Source organism: Elephantulus edwardii, unplaced genomic scaffold, assembly GCF_000299155.1.
Source record: "Elephantulus edwardii isolate Elephantulus edwardi_28Jun2011 unplaced genomic scaffold, EleEdw1.0 scaffold00043, whole genome shotgun sequence".
In the NCBI taxonomy this organism is placed as follows: domain Eukaryota; kingdom Metazoa; phylum Chordata; class Mammalia; order Macroscelidea; family Macroscelididae; genus Elephantulus; species Elephantulus edwardii.
The window spans coordinates 6,014,190-6,041,201 of NW_006399793.1; the positions used below are offsets into that span (position 1 = coordinate 6,014,190).

Here is a 27,012-nt window from a genome sequence, read left to right on the forward strand (position 1 = left end):
TCTTCAGTACTTCGTAGAGGTCTCTAACAGCAGACTTTTCCCTTGCAATATGTCTTTTGTTTTCCTGGCTGCTGGTGCCAGGAGTGTTGACTGGAGCCATGCAAAATAAAGCTGTTAACAGTCTCAGTCTCTTCACCATCCATCATGACATTTCCAGTTGGCCCAGTGGTGAGAATTCTCATCCTCTTGATATTAAGCCTCAAACCATTTTGAAGGCTGCAGTCCTTGTTCTCTGTAGCAAATGCTTCAAGTCCTCCTCAGTTTCAGCTTGACCCTCTGTAGCAAACGCTTCAAGTCCTCCTCAGTTTCAGCAAGTAGGGTTGTGTCATCTGCATAACACAGATTGTTGATGAGTCTTCCTCCGGTCCTGATGCCACACTTCTCTTACAGCCCAGCCTCCTGTGTAATCTGTTCTGCATATAAAAATGTTTTATTCTGCTTTAAAATATTGTTTGTTTTTTGTACTATCTAATAAGCCTTGCTAATTAATAATGTCTTTCAGACTTTGCTCAGTTTACCTGGTGTAAACAGTGATGGCTGGGAATAAAGGAAGGGGACGTGCTGCCTATTCCTTTAATATTGAAGCAGTTGGATTTAGCAGAGGTGAAAAGTTACCTGATGTAGTATTGAAACCACCACCAATATTTCCTGTAAGTACATGGATTGCTCAATTTTCTTGGTATGTTTTTATGTGTAGAGAAATTCTGGTTTTTTTCCTACTTCTAAAATACAAAGAAAGTTGGAAATTGGCTGTGTGTTGAAGGTCCCCAAGACCACTGCAGAAACTAGAACTGACATTTTATAGAGTATAGACAGAGAATGTTAAAATATTTACTTACAACCAAAACAAAACCTTTGCCTCTTAATTTAAACAGGATATAGATTATAAACCAGTGCCACTGAAAGCAGGAGAAGGTGAAGAGTACATGCTGGCCTTGAAACAGGAGTTTAGAGAAACAATGAAAAGGATGCCTTATTTTTTAGAACCACCTGAAGAAAAACAAGGTTTGTGTTTGAGTCTTTGATACATAAGCTTTATTGTATAAATGTTCTGGCACATTCTGTGTGATTTTATTTAATGCTTATTGATTCTATGTGATCAGAAATCATCAGCTACCATCTGTGAGAAAAACCTCATCTGTTGATTCAACAGAAAGAAATACATGAACCTTTTTGATATTTTGTTTTAAAAAGAACTTTTCATCATATTAACGTAAACTTTATATATTTAGGAACAATGGTAAAACAGTAGAAAAATATTTAAAAGGTAAAAATATTGGGTTTTCAGAGGCTGTAATCACCTAGAAGGCAGAGCAGCTGGTTGCCTCGAACCACATGCCTTTGGGATAGCAATGCAACTTCTTGCCACTATGCCACCAGAGCTCCCATGTATTTAGTAACAATAGTAGAACAATAGAAAAATATTAAAAAGGTAAACATAACCTGTAGTGCTGGCATCTAGAGAGCTGCAATTAAAATTTAGTGTGTATTTCTACTTTTTCATCTGCATATTATGTGTATTTTTATATAATTTTAAAAATTCCTTTTATAAAACATTAAGTATTCTTGGAAAACAACTATAGCATTCTAGAATATAGCAATAAGATTATTAATCATAATTAATTCACATGGGATTGCCATAAATTGAATCAATTTAAAAGCAGCTAACCATTCAATATAAAATGGTTTCTAGCGTTTTGCTCATACGTGTAATGCTGTGATAACTACTCTTGTTCTTTGTACAGAATTTTTTAGGCAAGGTTCTGATTATTTATTTAGATAAGCATGTTAAAAGCCTTGACCGTTTTCTGGTTTACCACTCTGTAAGTGAGAAAATATAAAATATGTATTCATCAGTGATGCTGAGGGCAAAGAGGAGAAATTACAGTCAGAGAAGCTCCACAGTCTGGGATTGGAAGCGGGAAGTGGTTTTGGAGAAAAGGATTACATTCTTGAGTAGTCATTTAGCCCAAGAACTATATTGATTTTCAGTTTCTACCCTTAATTGTTGAAATTAGAGAGATCACTATCATCATTGAATTCTCAGAACACCATTAAAACAGAAGTTCATATAGTAGTATTTTATTCCAATATTATTAAAAATACATTCTCCTCTTGTCCCTAAAAGAAAGTTGGCTAAGACTCAAAAGCACTTTTTACCTCAGTAATACATGCACTAATAAAAATCACAGCATTTTAGACAATTTTATTTATTTTTTAAAAAAAAAACAGCTACCTGAAGATACAGCGTAGTTTCATAAGATGTAGTTTTTTACTTTCATGATTATGTTAACATACTTTTACCAATTTTAGTTCAAAAGTAAAAGCACTCATTTTAAGGGTTAAAGAGATTAACACTGAATTTGTAAACAGTAAAAAGTATAAGTAATAGATATGTAACAAATTTGTTTTCTCTATAGATTGTGGAATGAACTTAAATATTTAAGTATGATCTTAATGAACACCTTTTTTGCATCAAATCATTAAATCATTTATGAGAGGTTACTAGACAGGGACATTAAAAGTGTAATTCTTAAGGGAGCTCTGATGGCCTAGTGGCAAGAAGCTGTGCTGCAATCCCAAAGGTACATCTTTCTAATCTACCAGATGCTCCACCAGAGAAGGAGGGGCAATCTCCTCCTGTGCCAGTCAGATCTGACTCAATAGTACACCACAAAAGTGTAATTCTTTGATTAGTGTCTTTGAGTCATTGCCTTGTACCTAGATCAAGTGCTCTTTATTTTTTATAAAATCAAGAGTTTTCTGCTTTTGTTCTTTGCAGGATAAAACTTACACAAAATTTCCTGAATTAGTAAAAATAATTTTTCTTTTGGAATCTTTCTATTTCTTGATGCAGTATAGTTAAAAATCAAGACTAAAAGTAAGGTTTTAAAACATATGTACATATATATGTGTGTGAATTTCTATCATATGTGTATCTATACATATATACATGTGTATGTATTTGTGACTTCTGTTGGTATATGCCATTGGATTGAGTATGACTTTTAATGACCCTGTGAACAACATATCTGAACACTGTCGTGTCCTGTGTCGTGCACATCATCTCTAACATGCTTGAGCCCATTGCTGCAGTCTCTGTCACTTCATCTCATTTAGGGTCTTCCTTTCTTTTGCAGATGTTTCCCAGCATGATGTCCTTCTCTGAGGAATACCCTCTTCTAGCAGTATATTCGTATGTCAGAGACAGTGGGATTGCCAGAGACAGTATATCAGGGACAGTGAGATTGGCTCAAGATAGAGCAGGGTTCAGAGCTATTGTGCATAGGGTCGCTGTGAGTTGTAGTTGACTCAATGACACATAACAACAACAATACATTAAGTATATGAAACGACACTGTGTCATCCTTGCCTGCGAGGAGTACTCTGGCTGTAACTTCTCCAGGACCTAGCTACTTGTTGCTGACCATGGGATACTCAGTACTCTTTCCAAACACCATAGCTCAAAGGCTGCATAAGGAGCAGAAAACGGGACATGAGGGCACAGGGCCATGAGCGTCTCTCTGAAAGGGCCAAGAGAGTGAGAAGAGTTTCTTCATCTCAAATCAACTATAACTTGTTGTGACTTGAAGAAAACCTTACTCTTTTGTGTGCCATCCTTATCATCTCTGCCATGCTCCAACTCATTGTTGCAGTCACACTGTGAATTCATCTATTCTTTGAGGGTTTTCCTCTCTTTCACTGAGTCTCTACCTTTCCCAGCTTGATACCTTTTTTGAGTAAGGACTGGGAATTCTTGACAACTTGTCCAAAGTATTTGTGACAAAGTTTCACCATCGTTGCCTCTAAAGGAGCTCAAATACAAACGGAACAGATATGGAGAAAAGTCACAACCCTGAAGTACATTTTTTCTGATTTTAAACCATCAAGTATCCCCCTATTCTGTTCAAATGCCTGCCTGTTGGTCTATGTACAGGTTTCACATGAACAGTATTAAATGTTCTGGAAGTCTCATTTTCCTCAATATTATCCATAATTTATTATGGTAAACACAGTAAAATGCCTTTGTATAATCAGTAAAACACAATAACCTTTTTCTAGTATCCTTTGTTTTAAGCCAAGATCCATTGGAAAACAGCAATGATATTCCTCATTTCATGGCCTCTTAAGTTTGGCTTAAATTTTTGGTATTCCCCTGTTAGTGTACGGTTGTATTCCTATTTTGTATGCTCTTCAGCATAATTTTATTTTGCTTGTGTTATTAATGATACTGTTCTATAAATCTACACTTTGTTGGATCATCTTTTTTAGAAATAGGAACAAATGTAGCTGTCATCCAATCAATTGTTCATGTGGCTGACTTCCAAATTTATTGGCATAGACTAGTAAGTATATCCAGAGGTAAATGTTACCTGAAATACCTCCACTGGTATTCCATCAACTCTTGAGGCCTTATAAATGCAGCTTAGATTTCTTCCTTTGTTACTATTAGTTCTTGATCATATATTATTTCCTGAAATGGTTCAGTCTCAACCAGTTCCTATTGGTACAGCAATTTTGTGTATTCATTCCATCTTTTGAAACCTCCTGCATCATTTTTTTAATTAATTTTAATGGAAATTTACAGAGACTTTGAATTTCCATTCTTTCACTGTTGCACTTTTCTCTCTGCCCACCCCTTCCCCCACCCCAGTACATTCTTTTCTTTGAAAAGTAAAAGTTGCCCCATTGTTTCACAATCCCTCCTCCAGGTCCACTCCACTATGCAGCCTTCGTTCTGGACTCCTGTCATGACAATAATACCTAATCACATATCCCTTTTAAATAGTTTTCTCCCTCATCTATTTCAGTGTCCTGCATCATGTAATACCTGGTGCATAAATCCCTTCAGAATTGGAGCTTGTGGCTTGAATTTGTTCTTCCATTCTTCAATTTGAAAAAATGCTAAACATTTACTTTTTTTGCTTTCTCAAATCCAGGTCTTTGCAAATTTTATTATAATAGCATGCTTTGTCTTCTCAAGCTGACTTTTGAAATAATTTGTTCAGAACTATTATCTCAGTATTTCTTCCTTTTACTAATTTAGCTTCTCTCTGTTCATGTTTCACACGCTGTTCTGACATCTGTGTTGGTCTTTCTGTCTTTGTAATGACCTTTGGCTTTTTTCATGAATACTCTTCCACAACTCATCTGGTCTTCATCCGGTGTTCAGTACATAAAATGTGTTATTGATACAGTTTTTAAATATAGGCGGGATGCACTCAGAGGTGTAATTTAGCTCTTGTGGACCTGTTTTCTTTTTCTTCAGTTTCAATTTGGACCTGAATATGAGTAATTGTGGCACAGTTATGGTCTTGTTTTGAATATTGATATTGAGCTGATTTGTCATTTCTTTCCACAGATATAGTCAGTATGATTCCTGTGCAGTCCCTCAGGTGTGGTCCATGTATATAGTCACGATCTGTGTGTTTTAAAAAAGTATTTGCAAGGAATGAATCATTGATTGTACCAAATTCTGTCGTGTGATCTCCAGCTTCATTTCTGTCACCAAGGCTCTATTTTCTGATTACCAGTCCTCCTTAGTTTCCAAGTTTTGCATTCAAGTCACCAATTATTATTAATTATTATTACTAATAATCATCTTGATTGCGTAAATCAGTCCATTTCACATTGCAGAAGTCTATAGAAATCATCACTGTCTTCTTTTGCTTTAGTGGTTGACATGTATACTTGAATAATAGTTGATTTAAACAGCCTTCCTTGTATGTGTGTGACTAGTATCCTATTCCTATATCTCACAGCCCTGTACTAAAAGATGAAAATGTTCTTGACAATGGATAGGATACCATCCTCTTCAGTTTATCATCCTCGGTAAACTCATACGATTTTGTCTTCTTCAAAATGGCTAATACCAGACTGTCCCAGTTCACTAAGACCTGGGATGTTGATCTTTTTGAGCTAAGAGGATCCCTGCATAATATTCCAGCAACTGGCCTGGAAAACTTACACCTTGATAATTTATATTCCTGACAAGGATCCCATTACCCAGTCCAGCCTTGCCTAATCCTTCTCTTTTTCCCTCTTTTGTTCCCCAGTGGGCTGTGAAAAGCAATTAATTGAGGACCCCAAATGAGTAATTCTGTATGTAATTAGCGTTAGAAGTAAACAAACAGCCCCTCTACCCACTTAGATACTGTCCTTTAGAAATTAACTAGAGGAGGGAACTCCACAGTTTGCAAAAGCCTAATATATAGCCTGTGCATTATTAGCCCTAAAATACAATAAATGTACCCAAGTTACACAAGGTCTACAGATGAGGAGAAAAAGCTCAGTGTCACAAGAAGCAAGTAGAAGATTCCAATTAAAACTTCCCAGATTTGGCTCTCACAAATGAGTGGCTCTTTGACTCTAGGGACCACAAGTAGAGGTTGGGTCTCACCTTGGTCTTGGCTCTTCATACCTATCCACCCCTTGCCACTTCCTTATTCGTGTAATTGTCATTGAACTTTTCAGTTTGAGTTCAAGAATGCTTTATGTACAAGTGTAGGAAACCATGAGAAATTTAAAAAACGTGATTTGATGTTTTCAATTACTTTAAAAGAATGGCCTAAGTTCAGGTTTAGTCTCAGTTTTTCTAATGAATATTTTTTCTTTTCTGTTTTCTAGATATTGAAAGGTATAGTAAAAATCATATGAGAATATACAAAGAAGAATGGGTACCAGGTAAAATAAAGTTAAAATCATTTTTAACGATTATCTCTGCACTTCTTGTTTTTTTATAGGTCAGGTATTCTACTTTTGCCCTACATTTTATAGGAAATAGTTTCATTCTTAGTTAATTAGAGAGATCAGTGTTTGGACACTAGAAGGAAAAAGTTTGATACTACTTCTACAAGGAATAGAAGAAATATGAGTGGTCTTCTCGCGTGGTTTACAGCCTCTAGAAATCTGCTAGAGGATCAGCTCTGGGTCAATTTCAACTCGATGACAATGAAAAAAGAACACTGAAGTGTTTATGTGAAAAACGTTAAATTGTTTATTTAAATAAAAATAGGACTTGCCAAAGTCACATTTTATTTCCTTCTTTTGTTTTTATGCTATAGTCACAATTTTAACTAGTAGTAGTAATAATACTTTTTTACCCCTGAGCAAATTTATAGCTTTCGAGAAGAAAAAAAAATCCCAAAATTCTAGGTTGGGTTTCTTTTTCCAAAATTCTAGTTTTAAGGCTGTTTTAAACCAACTTTATGGGTTTTCCACTGTATAAAGCTGCATAGACTAATTATAGTTGTGAACATACCTTTTCAGCAGATTCATCCCTAAGAAGATTTTTTTAAAAGTTTTACCTTAAAAAAAAAATAAAAGATGTTACCTTGGACACAGACAGGAGATCTCATCCAGCTCATTCATTTTAAATACATACAGTTGCCATAGAAACAACGTGATTTGTTTGGATGGCTTGGCAAGTAGTGGAACCTTTTACTTCTTTGCTCTTGGTGTTTTATGGAAACTGTCCTATAATGTGAGAGCATAATTGGCACCAGCGGAGCAACCTCACTTTCTTGGGTTATATTAGTCTGTCTTTCAGTGTTGACATTTGGTAAATTTCAGTGCACCTGGTATCACTTTTCTGTCTCTTCTTTCACTTCATAAATAATCACCTCTTAAATGATTTCCTTTACTTATGATTGCTTATGAAAACTTAATACAAATAAATATATTTAAAGCAAATTTTATTAGTTCAGGTAAAATGACATTTAATCTAAATATTTCATATAGAATACACTGAAATGTTTTTATTAATGTGAAGTATTTACCCTTTTTAACATGTTCTTTTTACTGCTGACTTTTATGCTTAAAAATTAAAGGAATAAATTAATGGAATGGCTACAGATTAAAAAATCACATTCTTAGACATTTTCTTTACATGAGTAACTGTCATATTCTTTAAAGCTCTATGTCCAGTATCATCTTGAGAAGAATAAAATTCTTATGGTTTGGTTGTTTTGTTTGTTTTTGTTCCGTGTAGATTGGAGGAGACTACCAAGAGAGATGATGCCAAGGAAAAAATGCAAAAAAGGTACATTAACTAAGTAAAGTAATCCTGGTAGGAAAGAGTAATTGTTTAGATTTCATTAGTATGACATTGTCAACTTGATGTAAGCATCTAGTGCTTTTCCTTAAAGTATGTTTGACGTTTTGATTATTTTGCTGAAGTTTTTTCTTTTCTTTTTAGTTGTTGTTGATTTTTAAAATTTTCTTTTTTCTTATTTGTTTAGTTGTTAAATCTTTAATTGTGGCATTTTGATGTTCTCAGAAAAACTTCAATTGAGTAAACTCCTTTGCATAAATATGCTTTTGTATTATTATACTGGCTACACTTAAGTTTTTAACTGCAAAGATTTACAATTTGGAAACTGTTAGAACTTTGTATTATATAAAAAAATACAAGTGAATTCTTCTATTTTGTTCATTAATAATTTGATTGATTTGATAGATGTGATCATCTACGTCATAATATTAGATACTGCACTGTGAGTAGAGTTGGAATGGTTTTACATTTATAAAGCTTACAGTAAAAACAGGTAAAAGCATTAAACAAAAATATACTGTTTTCTCTGAGAAGGCTAGGAAGGATTCTTTTAGGACATGAAATTGGAGTCAAGGTTGAAGAATGCATAAAACTTAATAGGATGTGATTAGGAGAGGAGAGAGACATTGGATGAAGACTGGTTTGTGAGAGAAAATGATAAGGTCAAGTCAAATACAGTATTTAGAATTTTTCAGAGATAAACATAGAATTGTAAAATAGATTGTTGGATACAAGGGAATGGTGTCCAAAATAGAAGTAGTAGTCATCAGCATAATTATGATCCTTGAGCCAGTAACAAAGTATGAGATTGTTTAGGATAACATTAGAGACTTGAAGAAGAAATGAGAGCATAAACCTGAACTTGGAGGAATTCTAAGATTTAATAGACAGGTAGAGGAAATGGAATCAATAAAGGAAGAGAAAGAGAAGGGGGAGAATCAGGGGAGTATATGTAAGCTGTTCAGTGAGATCTTGCAAAAGGAGGCCATGAAAGTCCTAGGCCATCTCAGGTGAGTTATGAGAGTGTGATTTGAAGTAGTTACAAAAAAAAAGAAGAAGAAGAAGGAGAAATTAAAGCAAAAGTAAGGAAAGTTGACTGAATTTAACAGAATGGAAACAAAGTTTCCACAACCAGGAAGGAGAATTCAGTAAAAGTCCTGAGTGATGGAAATCAATAAGTATTACTATATTACGTACAAATGTATCTGGCAGTGAGTGTAAGCAAATATAATAAATATTGACTTTAAAAACAGAATTCTTTTTCTTAGTGACAGTTTTAGAAATAAATCATGATTAGTTGGAATAGCTCCATGATGTTAAGTATTCCGGTTCTTTCTGACTTGCTTGTCTGCCATCTTTTTATCTTTGACCAAAGGAGGAAAAATACTAATGCCACTGAGTTAAAGTTAAAACAGTCTTCCAACCAGTTTTGATAATTTTATCCTTCTCTAATTATATTTGTGACATTTCACCATTCTGTAAAACCACAAGGATAGTTGGCAAAGAATGCTGAGTGGACTTGAGTTGGAAATGGATTTTTTAGAAATAATTTCTAATATTTGTCTGGCTTAATAGACTTAAGTGTTATGAAATGAAATAATTTGATAAAAGATCTTTAAAGGAAAAAGACTTCATGGTGCAAGTAAAATACATCTTAGGTAGTAGTTTTTGGCATCAATATTGCTATACATTGAGATCTTGTTCACTTGTGATACTATATTTTATATAGCATAATTCACATTAAATAGTCTTTACTCCCAAGGGTTTAGGGCAGAGAAAGTTAACCATCATTAAACTAACAATTACTTTTGTTTGAGCAAACCTACACTAATATATATGCTTGGGACTCAGTGACTCCCTGAGGGGCAATTTTGTTTAACACAGTAAATTACAGTTCTGTCATCTATGGGTCATCCGCTACACTCTAAAAATTTCTTCTATGGTTAAATGTTAATCTTTAACAAAATTACCTCTTTATGAGCCATATTTTCCTGTTACCAAGTAATTTCTGGTATTTAGCTTGATTTTGGAAAAGAACTGTAATAGTTTCTGATCATAATGGGACAATTTTATAACATATCATAATACTTTCATAAGAGACTGGCAGGATCTGTATGTGAAATAATTCTCTATTCCATGCTGTTTCAGAACAGACTCAAAATGAAATATTTTTTATATTGCTAAAAATGTTCATGTACCTCAAATCATTAAAGCACTTAATTGCATTTCTAATGCTTTGAATTTCCATATTTATGTGATGGGTGTGTTAATTTAAAAAATTTTAATTTACAGTCTAGAGAGTAATCCATACTATGCCAAGTGTGACTTCTTTCTCAGCTCTTTTCTCATTTGTCAATGCATGTTTCTCTTGCACTTTTTCTTTTTCACTTTGCAAAGTGGGTGAAATTGTTTTTGTTTAAATTAAGTGTACAGACCAGTGAGCAGGAGCTGGTGTTTACAACAAATATGCAAGAGCTTTTCATTAGTATGCCAGTACTTCTGCCAACATAACCTCTTAACAGTTTTGGTCCTAGCAATATTAACTCTCAGTCCATATTTTCAATATTAGTAAAAATAAATCTGGTGACAATTTTGGAATATTTTTGTTTTTTTTTTTTAAGTAAGTGACTATCATTCTTTACCATTGGTAAAGTGGCATGATGGATTTGCTTTGTTTCTTTGAGAACATGGGCAGCTCTTGTGGCATACAGAGTTACGCTGCTAACCCAAAGATGATTCCTGTCTGGTGATTTGAATCCACCAGCAGTTCTACAGGAGAATGGTGGATGATCTCTCGTTCGATTTAGAGCTTCAGGCACCCACTGGAACTTCAGCTATCAGTTGGTTCTGACTGCATGGAAATGAATTTGAGTATTTGAGAACCTTAACTCAGTCGGCAAATTAGGTTACTGACTGATCATGACTTATCATTGTGGTGCACAGTATATGAAAGACAAAGAACTACAATTCATTATAATAGAGAAGTCTGTTAACAAGCTATTTTACTCCAACAGATCCAAAATCCAAAAGGATAACAGATACCAGCAAAGTCACTTCGCTCCCTAATAATAATAGTACTGATGTGTTGAAAAAAATTGAGGTAAGGTTTTATTCCACACATAAACTGGGAAAACAAACTGGCATGAATCTTTTTGCCTTTTTGCTTTAACCTTTCAGTCTTCTCTCTCTTTTTAATAATGTGGGTTTGAAGTGAGCCTAGGACATAGGATAGCTGGGAAGGTTTAAGAATGATTGGCTGGGAGAGTATGGGAGACCATCCTGTCCTTTTTTGACTCTCCTTTCTCAACATAGCAATAAATCACACTTGTAGCTGTTGAATGGATTTTGACTCAGAGTGACCCTATAGGACCCAGACATCTTTCCCCCTGATGTTTCCAAGGATGTAAATGTTTCTGGAAACAAAGTACATCTTTGTCTTGAAAGTAGCCAGTGAGTTCAAACCACTGACATTTTGATTTGCAGCCAGGTACTTACTCAAGTGCACCAAAACTCCTCTCTTGTCAGCATTCTTTGAGGATTATAATGTACTGACTTTTCCATACCTCTCCCCTCTTGAGTTGAATTACATAGAGGAAAAGAATCATGAGAGTTGTGTTAGAAATGTATTTCTTTGTAAAACTGAATCTACCAGCTGTTCCCTGGGAGCTGTTTATTGCCTCTGAAGGCCTGCTAGAGAATCAGTTATGAGTTGGATCCAGCTTGATGGCAATAAGTTTATGAGTGTATATGTGCTTTTTTGTGTTTTATGGGAGAAAACTGTACCTTATGTAACTTCATTTTATATCTTCTTTTTTAAATAATTCAAAAATGAAAAGATGTAGAATGCAGATTAATACTGAAGATTTACCCTTCCATCCCTAACCTCTAATGTCTAGTTCTTCTGCTGTGGCCAGTGTTACCGTTTCTTAAAGAGCCTTTAAGAGCTGTTTAAGCATAACAAATACAGATGGTTTTCTCCCTTTTAAAAATGACGAAATGTAGTATATTACACTCTTCTGTATTTTGAGATGGTTCGCTGTCAATGTATGCAGAGTCGCCGCATTCTTTTTTTCCCTTGCTCCACTATAAGATGAACCATAAATTATTTAATCTTTGCCTTATTGATAGACTAAGTTTCATCTAAAATTTCAGTATTGTGAACAATACTGCAATGATTACATGTTAAATGTGTGATTTCATTCACTATTGTGTGGTTGCCTGGATTTAGTTAACAATCAACTCTAGGCTGGAAACCTCTTGTTTAAGTCAATCAGGACCTGGTGGGTGGTCCTTGGTATTTAAAAGTTGGTTGGGCCCTGGTTAAGTCTGCAGTTTGGAGGCTCAGGTGTGAAGCAGTTGGATTCTGGAGGGTAGATTTTCTTGATTTACTTGAAAGTCAAGTGTAAACTGACTGTTTTTTTATTTTGTTCACAACTGTGGGTAAAGTGAATGGTCACCTGGATTTAGTTAACTATCAGCTGTGGGCTGGAAGTCGCCTGTTTAAGTCAATCAGGACCTGGTTGGTGGACCTTTGTATTTAAAAGTTGGAAAAACAGTCTTCTAAGTAGTATAGCATTTGTCTGTCAGTTTGCTGGACTGAAGTAACTTGTGGTTGCTGTGATACTGAACACTGCCATTGGTGTGTCAAATGCCATAATAGTTACCCATAGTGAATAGGGTTAGTAAAGCCCCCAGATTAAGACAGATTTGGAATCAGAATTGGCATCTACTTCTTAAACAAAGGTCTTTGGTAACTCTGTGAGCATTAGAGAACTGACAATAGTTACAGAATAGGGTTGAGATCTTTTGTTCATTGTGTCACTATGAGTCTTACTTGACTCAGTGGCCCTTAACAACAACAACAGGATGAATGTTTAGAAGTGGATTTGTTGCATTTATTGTTTTATGCATTGTAATATGGATAAATATTGTCAAATTATTTTCATGGAATTTAAACAAACTTACTTTCACTATCAATGCGTATATATTATCTTTCATTCATGATGATGATGTTACCAGGCTCTGAGATGAACTCTTTGCATACATTATGTCTTTTATACTGCTAAATAGTAAAGAGAGATTATTATTATTCTGTAGTTAAGGAGAGAAGTCAAAGTTGGGGAGATATTAATTTCTGGGCAAAAATGGCACAGCTTTTTGTTGGTGAGAAGTAATTTTGTTTTGTTTTGTTTTTTTAATTTTATTAACTTTAATGAACATTTACAGAGATTTTGGATTTCCATTCATTCACTGTTGCACTTTTCTCCCTACGCAGCCCTCCTCATCAGTTTACTCCTCTCTTTGAAAAATAAGAGAAAAAATTCTTTCATTAGTATACAATCCCCCTGCACCCCTCCTACCCCCCCACCCCCATCCCGGCCCAAGTACACTCCACTATGCAACCTTAATGAGAAGTAGTTTCTTTTTGAACAGCAGTTGAGCCAGAGATAATATCCAGGAAAATACAGGCAGGATCATTGATGAAGGAACAGTGATAATGACCCAGTTTAATTTTAATGCTGTGATAGATGGAGCTGCAAGTCTGGCCAGCTTGTATTGATTGAACTCTGGTTCTTTCTGACAAGAATAGCTGCCATGTACTGAAAGGTATATTGATCTTGGCTACTTAATGTTGTAGCTTCTCTTCAGAACAAATTGTGTCTACTTACTTCCCACATTTAAAATCCTCTTTCAGTACACACAGGGGCGTCTGAAGCCTGTTGGATAAGGACTTGAGTTACCAACCCACTAGCAGGCAGTTTGAACCTAGCAGCTACTCTGCAGGAAAGAAATGGACAAACGCTTACATGATTTACAGTCTCAGATAATCTGCTGGAATGTCCCCTGTGAGAAGGTTCCAACTCAGTGACAATAAGTTATTGTTGACTTTAGTACAAACATTATTAAAACTGGAAATTTAAGTTTCCCCAGTGAGTTAGCATTTTTAATAGAGCAAATTTAGCTTCCCAGTGACTTCTGTGCTACTCATTTCTTCAACAAAAGCAGTTTCAAGATTTTTTGGGGGTTTGTTTTTAATAAAATATCTTAGAGTGGAGATAGAATGGCAGAGTTAAATTTTAGAATTAATTTAATGTGTAATAATCTGACAATGTTGTTGATAATGTTGTCATCAAAGCTGACAGTCCATCAGGTTTTCTGAGTCTGTCCATTTCATGAGAGATTACCCATCTTCCTACCACAGCACAGCTGGTGGATTTGAACCGCATATCTTTGTGTTGACAGTGCAATCCCTTACCACTAAGTCAAGAGAACTCCCTAATCTGACATGTTATTGTTGTTGTTGCTGTTTCACATTGAGTCGGAACGAACCCATAGCTGACCCTCCAATGAGTTTTCAGAGGCAGTTACTAGCACAGGAGGAGATTACCCATCCTTCTCCCATAGAGCAGCTGGTAGATTTGAACCATGTCTTTGGGATTGCAGTGCAGCTTCTTAGCCACTAGGCCACCAGAGCTTCCATCTTGTTTCTTCAGTGCAGAAAGAAGCAACAACAATAAAATCCAAAACCAAAACCTGTTGCCATTGCTTCTTGCTCAGTGACCCTATAGGACTGAGTAGAATTACTCCTAGGGTTTCTAAGACTGTAAATCTTCAGACTGCCTTGTCTGTATTCCATGGAATACTGCTAGGTTCAAACTGCTGACCTTTTGGTTAGGCTGCTGAATTCTTTAGCCAATGGATCATCAGGGTTCCTCTCATGTTTTATATGAAGCTCTATAAAACTCAAAATCAGGCGAGCTCTGGTGGCCTAGTGGCAAGAAGCTGCACTGCAATCCCAGATATGCGTAGTTCAAATCCACCAGATGCTTTGCTGGAGAAGGAGGAACAATCTCCTCCTGTACCAGTCAGATCTGATTTGATGGTACACACACACACAAATGAAATAAATTTAAAACACACACACACACACACCTCAAAATCATTGGGAAAAAAACCCTAACCACAGGGTTGTACGGTTTGGAGGGGGGGAAGTGAAAAGACAGGGTAGTGATGGGCAAAGTGTAGTGGTGATTAATTTCATAAAACATAATGCATGAGAATGATTGTATGAAACAAAGTGTGACTGAATAGTGTGGAACAATGTATATGAAATTTGTAAACAAACCGATAATAAAAAGGACAAAAACCACTAAAAATCAGACTCATTGCTATCAGGTTGATTGCATCTCATAGAGAATCTCCACCAGGTTTCCAAGCCTGTAAATCATAATGGGAGGAGACTACCCATCTCTCTCCCAAGGAGCCACTTGGGAGCCGAATTGAACCACCAGCGATGCTCAGGCTTTTGCTTCGCCATGTCACTCAGTACAGACTACGCCAGTCCTGTTGTTGTAGGCCGTCGAGTTGGAACCAGCCCATAACTGGTCCTTCAGCAGGTTTTCAGAGGCAGTAAATTGCATGGGAGAAAATTTCCCATCCTTCTCCTACAGAGCAGCTGGTGGTTTCAAACCACATGCTGTTGGGATTTTAACACAGCTTCTTAACACTATGCCACCAGAGCTCCCTCCAGTATTCCTGGTGACTATATAATATTAGAATTAGTAGATAGTTAGCCCAATGCATAAATGAATAGATTTGAAGTTATTTATTTATTCTTAAAAAATATGTGTAAATTAGTAAGGCTAGACAGAAGTAAAAATGGAAACTACTAAGTACAAGAAGTAAACAAGTGCAAAAAGAATGAAGTTATAAAGTAGTACAGGTGGCCCAGAGCTTGATTTTGTTGGGGGTTTTTTTTGTGTTTTGTTTTGTTTTGTTTTTTAACAGTTCCTAAATTTGCTCTTTATTAGCATATTTAGGTGTTTGAGAAGTTTGACTTAGGTTTGTTTAGTAGGAATAAAAATGGGAGTCATTTATTTAAAGCTCTTTAGAGTGGCTGTAATATTGTTATTTTTCTGTTGTTATGTGCTGTCAAGTTGCCTGCTCTATTGAATGAATTCTTTTAGAATATTTCTATGTGATAGGCACATTTATTTTTTATAAAAAAAAATTAGCATGAGTTTTCTAAAATTGTGTAAACCATGCAGAGTTAAATAAATATAGTATTACTATTCCCTTTTAACACCACAAATTTATATGTTATAGGCTTGAAGAATCTGTTTTTAAGCTATTATCTAATTAGATTAATAATAAAAAATACCATATGTGGAAAAAAAAAGAACTGCCAAAAAAAACAAAAACAAACAAACAAAAAATACCATATGTGAAAAAAAAACTGCCAAAACAAACAAACAAACAAACAAAAAATACCATATGTGATTGTGATGCTTGCCATGAAATTGGAACCAACTTAAAGCTGACCTTCCCATCAGGTTTTCAGAGACTGTAAATTACACGGGAGAATATCCACCATCTTTTACTGAAGTACCTGGTGAATTTGAACCATCAGCCTTTGGGTTGGCAGCATGACTCTTTACCCACTCGGCCACCAGAGTTCCCTAATATTGGTGTAGCATGTTAAATATGTATGTAATGTTGTTATGTCCTGTTAAAATGGAACTGACTCAGACCTGACACTTGAGTGGGTTTTCAGAGACAGTAAATTGTACAGGAGGAGATTGCCACTCTTCCTCCAGTGGAGCAACTGGTGGATTTGAATGATAAGCCTTTACTAGTGCAACTTCTTACCTCTTAAGACACCAAAGCATCCTAAATATGTATTCATGTGTTTACTATTTAAAAAGAAACCTTTTTTTGTCGAGCCAATTCAGACTTAGGGTGACTCCATATCTTAAAAAGTAGAACTCAGCTTTATAGATTTCTTTGAATGTAGTCTTTTTTTTCCCTTTTCTAAAAAATTTTTTCATTCTTATTAATTTTAATAAAAATTTACAGAGACTTTGGATTTCCATTTATTCATTGTTTCCCTTTTCTCCCTGCTTCTCCCCCCCCCCACTCTTCTCTTTGAAAAGTAAAGGAAAAATTCTTTCATTGTTTTACAATTCCTCCCCCCAGGTCCTCTCCACAGTGCAGCTTTTGTTCTGGACTCCTGTCATGACAAAAATACCTAATCACATATCTCTTTTAAACAGTTTTCTTCCTCATCTGTTTCAATGCAGTATACATTTTTTATCCCATCTTTCTCAGTCTCCCCCAACCCCAAAGTCAGTCCTGTTTTACAAGTGGCACCATGCAGTATTTGTCCTTTTGTGACTAAGATATTTTACTCAGTTGTCTTTATTGGAAACAGATTACGAGGAATTTCTTCTGCCTCTGAGTGGATTTGAACTGCAAATCTTTAGGTTAGCATCTGGTTGCAAACCATTTGTGCCACCTAGGCACCTTATTAATTATTATGTATACTTTAAAACACTATTGTTTATTTAATGTTTTCCAAAGGAATTTTCAGAAAAAGTACACATTATATTGTATTAATCTAGATATGTGGGTAATTATCAAGATAAAACATTTCAGTCTTATTTTTTCAGGTAATAGAATGTTAGAGTTGGAATTTTAATTAGCATTGAGAGTCCATTTATTGTTGTCTTTCCATGGCTTTTAATTCCTATAAATAGAAGTTTGAATGTATTTCAAAAAATATATAAAATATATACATTTAAGAAGCAATGATTGTCCAAATTTTAGTCACTCTAAATAAAAAAAGTGTTTTCCCTGTATATTTCTCTACAAAGCAAAGGTAGTATTTATTTCTTAATGCAAATGTAGACGTTATTTGTAGATTTGTAAACTGGTGTTCTGATTTCTCTTTTAAAATAGTAACTATTATAACTCTTTATATGTAAAAATATTGGTGGTATTAGCCTCTTAGAAGGGAACTCTGATGACTTAGTGCTAAGGAATTGCACTGCCAACTCAGATGTACTTAGTTTGAATTCGCCAACTACTCTGTTTGAGGAAGATGTACAGTCTCTTCCCATTCAATTTACTGTCTCTGAAAACTGTAAGGGTAAGCTATGAATTGATACCTTTAACCCTATAATGTAAGGTGTCTATGAATTGATGCATAACAACCACCACCACTTCTTAGGAAACTTATGAAATACAATAATTTGTGAAAATTAAACAGTATAATTTAATGATGATAGACACAATGATTGTAATTGATTATTGGAAGCAGGAGTGGCATTCACTTCCTAAAGAACTTGCCTCTGGAAACTATGAACTTTGATAAATGTCGATAGTTGTAGAGGGGCTTCAGGCATTTTGTTCATAGGGTTGCTATGAGTCGTGCTTGACTTGAAGGCAGTCAACAATAACATTAGATTATGAAAATATTTATAATCATAATAGAAACATAAAGATGCAGTTTTAAAGTGAAATTTGTACACTATAGAAAGGTAGCATAGTAAAAAAAAAGGCTGCATAGAGATATTTTAACAGAATACATAAGGAACTTTTAGATAATTGAAAATTTTAATCTAGATCTGAATCTCTTCTTTTTGTTGTCAGTGAGTGCTAGCATTGACTTTGATTTGAATTTTAACCTCCACCTTCTTATCTGCCTAAATTTACAAAGTAGTAGAAATTCTTGGGAATGTAATAGAATCAAGAAAAAAAAAGGGGCAGGGACATAGAGAATCTGCAAATAGGCAAGTTAACTCAAAATAGCTTGATTTTGTTTTAAATCATCTCACTTTGAAATAAATCTGGCATTTTAATTATTATATTTATTATATCTATTATATATGATATGATATTATGTTTTTATTATATTACTAACAGTTTTCTTTTTTCCCCTATTGTATTTTAGAAATAACAGTGACATTCTGTAAATTCTCCCTAACCTGACCTCAACTATATTAGCAGGATATACCATAGAAATTGTAAAAAGAAATCATATAGTAAAGATGGTTACCTGCATAGTGACCTGTGATTTAGTAATAATGTAACAAAATCCAAGAAGATACTAATGTAGTTTTAGGAGGTGAATTCCTCCACTTTTCTTTAGCTTTGCAAGCTTAGTTTACGAGGCTGTGTAAAATACAATTAGAATATTACCATAGGGTACTGGATTTTCTTGAGGTTGGGTCAGGGGTCTACTTTCTGTATAAGCTAATGAAACTCACTCACACTAGGAATTAGAAAAAAGAGGAGATGGTGAAAATTCAGATGAAGAAACTGAAGAGAAAGAAAGAAGCAAAGAGAGAAATAAAGAAGGAGATGATGATGAAGATGATGATGCTGCAGAACAGGAGGAGTATGATGAAGAGGAGCAAGAAGAGGTAATTATCCATTTACAGAGAGTCCTAAAACGGCAAGCTTAAATCAATAATAAGGAAAGGTAATCTGTAGTTAAAATCAGCAAGCAAACACTAAGGTAATAGGAACCAATAGATTGCTATTCTCCTGACATTAAATCTGTGATATCAAGAGGATTAGTATTGCATTGAATTTATAATGACATCAGATTGAATATTATTAAGTGGCTCTGAGTCAGATCTGACTCATAATGTCTCTTTAGGCCAGAAGGGAGACTTGCCTGATCCTCTTTCTCCTTAAAAAAAAAAACCACACAAAAATTGATAGAAAACTATCTCTTTCAGATAGAGATCTGAGTGAGAATTCCTGCTTTGCCAGTGTGTTTCAAAATCACGTGGTTTCTGAGGACGTGGGACACCAGTACCAGTTCTGGTTGCCTTACGGTGGCTCGTAGTACTACTGTGTTCCATAATTTTCAATGATAATTTACATAAGTATATTGCCACGCTTGTATGTCAAGACACCTTTGAGTGGATTTAAACCTCCATTCTTGGAGTTAGCAATCATTTACGGCACTGACTCCAGGCACCTTCAGGGAACATTTATAATCCAACCTTAGGTATATGACTGAATCAGGACTTGGTGCTCATGAGTTGAGATTTCTAGCTACTAGAATATGATGCACTTAAAAAATAAGTAAATCATTTAAGACATTTTGAGCAGGACCACTTTGTTGATTATCAGCTTTTTGGAAATGGGTAAATACATTCACACAAAAACCATTGGCCTAGTGTTTCTTCTCCATTAAAATATCTGGCTTCATTTCAGTTTAAGACACTCTGAATCTTTTCTTCATCTGAAATACTTTATTATATAGTTTAGTTATTATCTATTCATTTTTTTATTCTTTTAAAGTTTATATTTACATATAGGAAGAGTTATGGATACAGTCTTACCTGTTTCCAGTTTGCTAGCTAACTTCTGACCTCATTTATTAATAACTTCATTGTTTGTTTTACATTCTTTTATTGGTTACTATATTTCTAATCTACTTGGATGTATTACTAAGCAGTATTTACTTGTTGTTTAATCCTGATCTAACACTAAGCTAATTAATAGAGGCTTCTAATTATTTGTTCATATATTATTACCTATCTTCCCTAATATACTTTATTTATAAAGGAACTTTCGTAATATTCTTTGTTCATTCTTGCAGGTTACTTTTAAGGCTAAACATTTTTAAACTAAACATCACATTTGACCTCAACTTTCCTTCTAGATCATTTGCTTTTTTATTCTTGTTTCACTTTGACATGAGTGACACTCCAGGCCTTGTACTCCTCTGTTTCATCTTTATTGATTCCCTTCTTAATTTTTTTTTCTCCAGGGACCCTAAACTTGGCTCCTTTCAATCTCTTTCTTGCAGTTCCCCTTGTTCTTTGTTCTCCAACACACCGTAGCAAAGCTACCTTTGCTCAGTTTCACTAAGTCAGCCTTTTCCCTGTCACACTTGCCTATTTGCCAAATATATTGTGCTGCCAACACAAAAGTACGAGGTTTACATCCACCAGCTGCTCTGCAGCAGAAAAATGGGCATTCTTCTCCCATGTGATTTACAGCCTCTGAAAATTTGCTGAAGGGTCAGTTATAGATTGGTTCTGACTTGACTGTACACAACAACTTGCCAAGTTAGTTCTCTGCAGCAGTTATTTCAGATTGCCATCATTCTTCTAATTGTTAGCTGTTGTCGAGTATGACTCATGGCAACCTTATGAACAAGAGATCTCAACCTGTCCTATACTGCTATTTTGATGTGCTGTCAAGTTGACTATGACCCGTGGTCACCCTGTGCACAAAAGCTCTAAACCCTGCCCTGTCCTGTGCCAGTCTGACACACCTGCCCTCATTACCCCAGTTACTGTGTCATTCTATCTCACCTGGGGTCTTCTTCTCGTTTGCTGTCCTTCAGCCCTTCCAAGCATGATAACCTTCTCCAAAGACTGGCCCCTCCTAGGTAAATGCCCAAAGTATGTGAGATTGAGTTTCAAAATCCTTGCCTCCAAGAAGCAGGTTGGTTTCACCCTCTCCAAGACACACCTATTAGTTCTCTTGGAAGTCCATGGTACGTTCAGTACTCTTCTCTCACACTCAAAGGCATCAATTCTTCTTCTGTCATCCTTGGTCATTATCCAGCTCTCTGATGCATAGAAAAAAATTGTGAAGATCATGGCTTGGATCAAGTACACCTTAGTCTCTAGACTTAACATCCTTACTCTTCAGCACACTGGAGAGGTCCCTGACAGCACATTTCTCTATTGCAATTCGTCTTTTGATTTCCCGACTACTGGTGATAAAAGTGTTGATTGTGGAACCAAGCAAGCTGAAATTGTTAACAATCACAATCTCTTCTCCATCTATCACGATGCTGCCAATTGGCACAATGGTGAGAATCTTCACTTTCTTCATGTTGAGCTTCAATACATATTGCAAACTATAGTCCTTGATCCTTAGCAGCAAATGCTTCAGACTCTCCTCAGTTTTAGCAATCAAGGTTATATCATCTGCATACTGCAGGTTGTTGAAAAGTCTTCCTCCACTCCTTATGCTACGTTTCTCATAAAGTTCAGCCTCTCGAATGATCTATTATGCATACAGATTGAAAAGCTATGGAGACAGGACACATCCCTGATGCACTACTTTTCTAATTGTGAACCTTGCAGTGTTTCTTTGCTCTGTTTTGATGATTGCCTCCTGATCCAAATATAGGTTTTGCATAAGCACAATTAGGTCTTCTGGGATTTCCAATCTCTTCTCAAGGTTAGCTACAATGTGTTGTGATACACAGAGTCAGATACCTTTGCATAGTCAATGAAACCCAGATAGACATTCTTCTGATATTCTCTGCTTTTGGCAATGATGTCCCTAGTTCCATGGCCTCTATTAAACTCAGGTTTAATTCTGGTAGTGTTCTGCCTGTATACTGTTCCAGTCACTTTTGGATAATCAGCAGCAGCATTTTGCTTGCGTGTGATCTTAGTATAGCATTCAATAGTTTCCACACTCCGTTAGATCACCTTTTTGTCAGAATGGGAATAAACATAGTTTTCATCCAGTCAGTTGGCCAAATGGTGGTTCTCCAGATTTCTTGGCACGGCCTGGTGAGCACTTCCAGGACTGCATCTGTTTGTTGAAATATGTCAGTTGATACTGTATCCATTCCTGGGGCCTTTTTTTTTTTCCAATTCTTTTAGAGCATCTTAAACTTTCTCTTTTTTTTGCCTCTTGAACATAAATTGTTTCATGCAATATTTCTGTATCCTATCCTATGCCATCCTTATCATTCCTGGAACATTTAAACCAATTGCCACAAACGCTGTATCAGTCCATCTCATTGAGGGCCTTCTCTTTCCCTGACCCTCAGATCCCTTGACTTTTAATTTAAACGACTATGCCTTCACATAAAGATTGTCACCACTGGGCCAATTGGCAGCATTATGGTAGATGGTGAAGAGGTTGAGATTGTTAATAGCTTCAGCTTGCTTGGCTCCACAGTCAACACTCTTGGAAAGAAGCTAGGAAATTAAAAGACAAATTGCATTGGCAAAGTCTGCTGTCTGAGACCTCTCTACAGTACTGAAGAGCAGTGATGCCAATGTGGAGACTAAAGTACCTGATCCAGGCCATAGTTTTTGCAATCACTTGTTATGCATCAGAGAATTGGACAATGACTAGGGAGTACAGAAGGAGGATTGATGCCTTTGAGCTGTGGTGCTGGAGGAGAGTATTGAATATACCATGGACTGTTAGGAGAACAAACAAGTTCATCCTAAAGAGGATGAAACCAGGCTGCTCCTTGGAGGCAAGGATTGTGAAGCTTCATCTGACATATTTTGGGCATGTTGTAAGGAGGGAGAGGTCTTTGGAGAGGGACATCATGTTGGGAGGGTGGAGGGACAGTGCAAGAGAGGAAGGCCCTCCATGAGATGGATTGTCTCAGTGACTGGGGTAATGAGGGAAGGTGTGTCAGAGACAATGAGGTTGGCATGGGAGGATAGAGAACTGTTTAGGACTGTTGTACATAGGGTTGTTATGAGTTGCAAGTGACTCGATGGCACATAACAACAACAACAACCACCTTCACACAGAAAATGAAGCCCAACATCTATAGTCTCCCAACATCTATAGTGTAGTTGTTCTCAATGTCTCTTGAGGCAGCAGAAGATGAAACACCAATGGGCTTATATGATTTCATTTTGTTTTTCTTTTTAAATCTTTCTAATTTAATAGAAAATTGGTCTATATTCTGAGGACGCGTGAGGAGAGTTCCTTAAAGGAACTAAATTGTTAGATTCTTTGCTCTGTTTCACAGCTAATCACCTAGCATTAATGTAAATATACCCACTGTATTGAAGATTGGATGAGAATTTTATTTTCAAGAATAAAATGGTGGCAATTATCTGTGTAACACTTACAAATGTAATTGAGGGCATACACATGGTTATTTCTGCTTGTTTTGTTGAATGTTCTATCTTTAAAGGAAGAAGCAAAGGCTCAAGTGAAAGCCAGGAATTTATTTACGCATATGCATCTGTATCTGACTCAGAATCAGATCACCTGGTAGGAGTCTTCACAAAATAGCTAGAATCACTAGGTGATTTAAAAAAAAACAAAACCAAGAAACAAAAACAAGCAAGTGTTTCATTAGATTGCAGAATATATAATTAGATGAATGTCCAATTTTGTATTGGTAGTGGAGTAAGGCTACTTCGGTGGTGGTGTTAAGTGCCATTGAGTCGAGGACGACTCAGTGACCCTATGAACAACAGATCTGTACCCTAACCTATCCTGTGCCATCGTCATCATCTCTGACACACTTGAGCTCATTGCTGCAGTCACTGTCCATCTTGTTGAAGATATCCCTATCCTTTGTTGACTGTTTCCACACATGATGTCCTGTCCAAGCAATATCCTCTCCTGGAAACATATCAAAAGTATGTGAGACAGAGCTTCAAAATCCATGCATCCAGTGAGCACTCTGGTTGCACTTTCTTCAATATATGTTTGTTTGTTCTTTTGCCAGTTTCTGGGATATTTAGTGCTCTTCTCCAACACCGCAACTTAAAGACGCCAGTTCTGTCATGGCATCCTTATTCATTGTCCAGCACTCAGATGCAGGACAAATAATTAAAAAGACCATGTTCAGAATCAGGCACATATCTTCAAACTGACATTATTGCTCCTCAGTAACTTGGAGAGGTCCCTAACAGCAGACTTTCCCAGTGCAATACATTTCCTGATCTCCTGACTTCTGGTTCCATGGTGATGATTATGAATCTATGCAAGAAGAAATAGTTGACAACTTCAGTCTTTTCTCCATCTATCATGATGGGCTGCTAGTTATGAGGATTTTTTATTTGATTTTTATTCATTCATTGTTGCATCATCTTACCTCCCCCTTTTCCTCTCCCCCAGTCCACTTTGCAGTACACCTCTTCTTATTCCAGATTGTTGTCATACATATAATGCCTAGTCATTCCTTTTGGGCAATTCTTACCGTCTTCATTTGTTCGAATCCAATGTTCATTATCTGTCCACTTTTTTCATATTTCCCCCCTAACTCCCAATGTCATACAGTATTTGTCCTTTTATTACTGAGATTTTTTCATTCAGTATCATGCTGCATAATGTTTTACGAATTCATTGTTTTTCAGTGCTGTGTAATACTCCGTTTTGTGATTCTACCAGTTTTTTTATCCATTCATTTGTTGATGGACACTTGAATCACCTCCATCTCTTTGCTAATGTATAAATATGGGTCGTGAAGATTTTTGTCTTCTTGCTTGCTCTTTAGCTGCAATCCATATTGAAGGCTGTAGTCCTTCATCTGTTGCAGCAAATGTTTTTTGTCTACTTCACTTGCAGCAAGCAAGGTTGTGCTAATTGCATAACGCAGGTTATTAATGAGTCTTCCTCCTATCCTGCTGAAGTATCCTTCATAGAATCCAGCTTCCTGAATGATTTGTTCCGCATACAGATTGAATAGGTATGAAGAAAGGATATAACTTTGATGCATACTTTTCCTGATTTTAAGCCATGCAGTGTTCCCTTGCTGTGTTCAGGCAACAGCTTCTTGGTCTAGGTGTAGGTTCACATGAGCACAATTAAGTGTTCTGGGATTTCCATTCTTCTCAATGTCAGCCATAATTTGTTATGATCTGTACAGTCAAATGCTTTTGCATGATCAGTAAAACACAAATTGTCGTTCTTCTGGTATTCTCCACTTCCATCCATCCATTTGATGATATCCCTGGTGCCATAGCTTCTTTTAAACTCAGCTTGAACTTCTGGCAGTTGTCTGTCAGTGTAATGATCTGTGTGCCTCGATCCAGTTTTGAACCAAATCCTGTTCATCATTTAACAGATATTTCAGTATGTATCTCAAAGATAATAACATCACACTATCATTATTATATCAATCAGAGGGAAATATAATTTCTTTAATATCACTATATATGAAACTAGTGTTTTTCTGAAGATCTGAAAAAAAATTTATTTAGCCCAAACAAAGCAATTCATTGATAAGTCTCCTCATTTTATTTTGATCTGTATCCAGAATGAATTTTTCATTTTTTAAAGATGGAAAAACAGAGAGCTTCTGACTCAGTCATTCCTTGGATAAGTCTTTCTCAACCATGAGAAATGAAATCTCCCAAGGGGTTTTATCATTTCATCTTTAGGAAACTGGAGGGCTGGAATGTAAAACATTGTCCTCCACATGTGGCTTTCTTGAGGCTTTTTCTTTTGATAACAAGTAAAAAAGTCCCTCTAATATTGCCCAGTTTGTTGCTGATGAAAACCCTCACTGTCCAATAAATGTGAATGTAAACTGGTGTGTGAGCAGTTAGTGAATTAAGTGTCAGTGCTTGATAATTCCATCATTCTATGAAAATATACTGAGAACACCATCATATCCTTTTCACTTTTTGATGCCAAAAAGAACTGAAGGAGGTGGTGGTTGGGTGTTGTTTTTTTTAAAAAAAAATTATTTTTTTATTTATTGTGGGGGTTTAGGATTGGTATTTATTTAATTTTTTTCAGCATATTCTTCCCATTCAATTATTTTTCTCATTCATTCATCATTGCACATTTTCTTTCCTTCCCATCCATCCCCCCCCAGTTTGATTTTTTCTTTGAAAAGAAAAAAAATTCTTTCATTGTTATACAGTCTCTCCCACTAAGTCAGTCCACAGTCCACTTTACTATACATTTCTTTTTCTGGAATCTTGCCATGAAAATAATACCTAATCATATGTTCCTTTTAAACAGTTCTCTCCCTCATCTGATTCAATGCAATATACATTATTTATCCCTTCTTTTCTTAGGTTCCCCCCGACCCCAATGTCAGTCCCATTTTAAAACAGTGGCACTATGCAGTATTTCTCCTTTTGTGACTGAGATATCTCACTCCACATAATGTAGGAGGTGATGGTCTTAAAGAAAGAAAAAGTACAAATATATGTGGATAAAAGCGAATGTTTTTTAGCAGATGTTAAGCCTTATGTATTTTCTTATCACATAAATTTGGTATTTACAACTTTAAACTAAAGAGAGAACCTAATCCGACTTGTATTATTTAGTAATGTTGCTGTTTTCATTGTAATATTTACTAAGGAATATCTTATTTCCCTTAGGAAAACGACTACATTAATTCTTACTTTGAAGATGGAGATGATTTTGGTGCAGACAGTGACGACAACATGGATGAAGCAACATATTAG

General features: G+C 35.8%; 1 protein-coding gene across 1 annotated transcript; it reads left to right on the forward strand.

Moving 5' to 3' along the window:
- Nucleotides 1–533: 533 nt before the first annotated feature.
- POLR3G (polymerase (RNA) III (DNA directed) polypeptide G (32kD)) lies at nucleotides 534–27,012 on the forward strand. Its single transcript, XM_006885357.1, has 8 exons — nucleotides 534–650; nucleotides 876–1,005; nucleotides 6,628–6,684; nucleotides 7,991–8,041; nucleotides 8,843–8,845; nucleotides 11,068–11,153; nucleotides 19,111–19,257; nucleotides 26,926–27,012. Exons 1-8 carry the CDS (start codon nucleotides 534–536, stop codon nucleotides 27,010–27,012), a joined length of 678 nt encoding a protein of 225 aa, XP_006885419.1.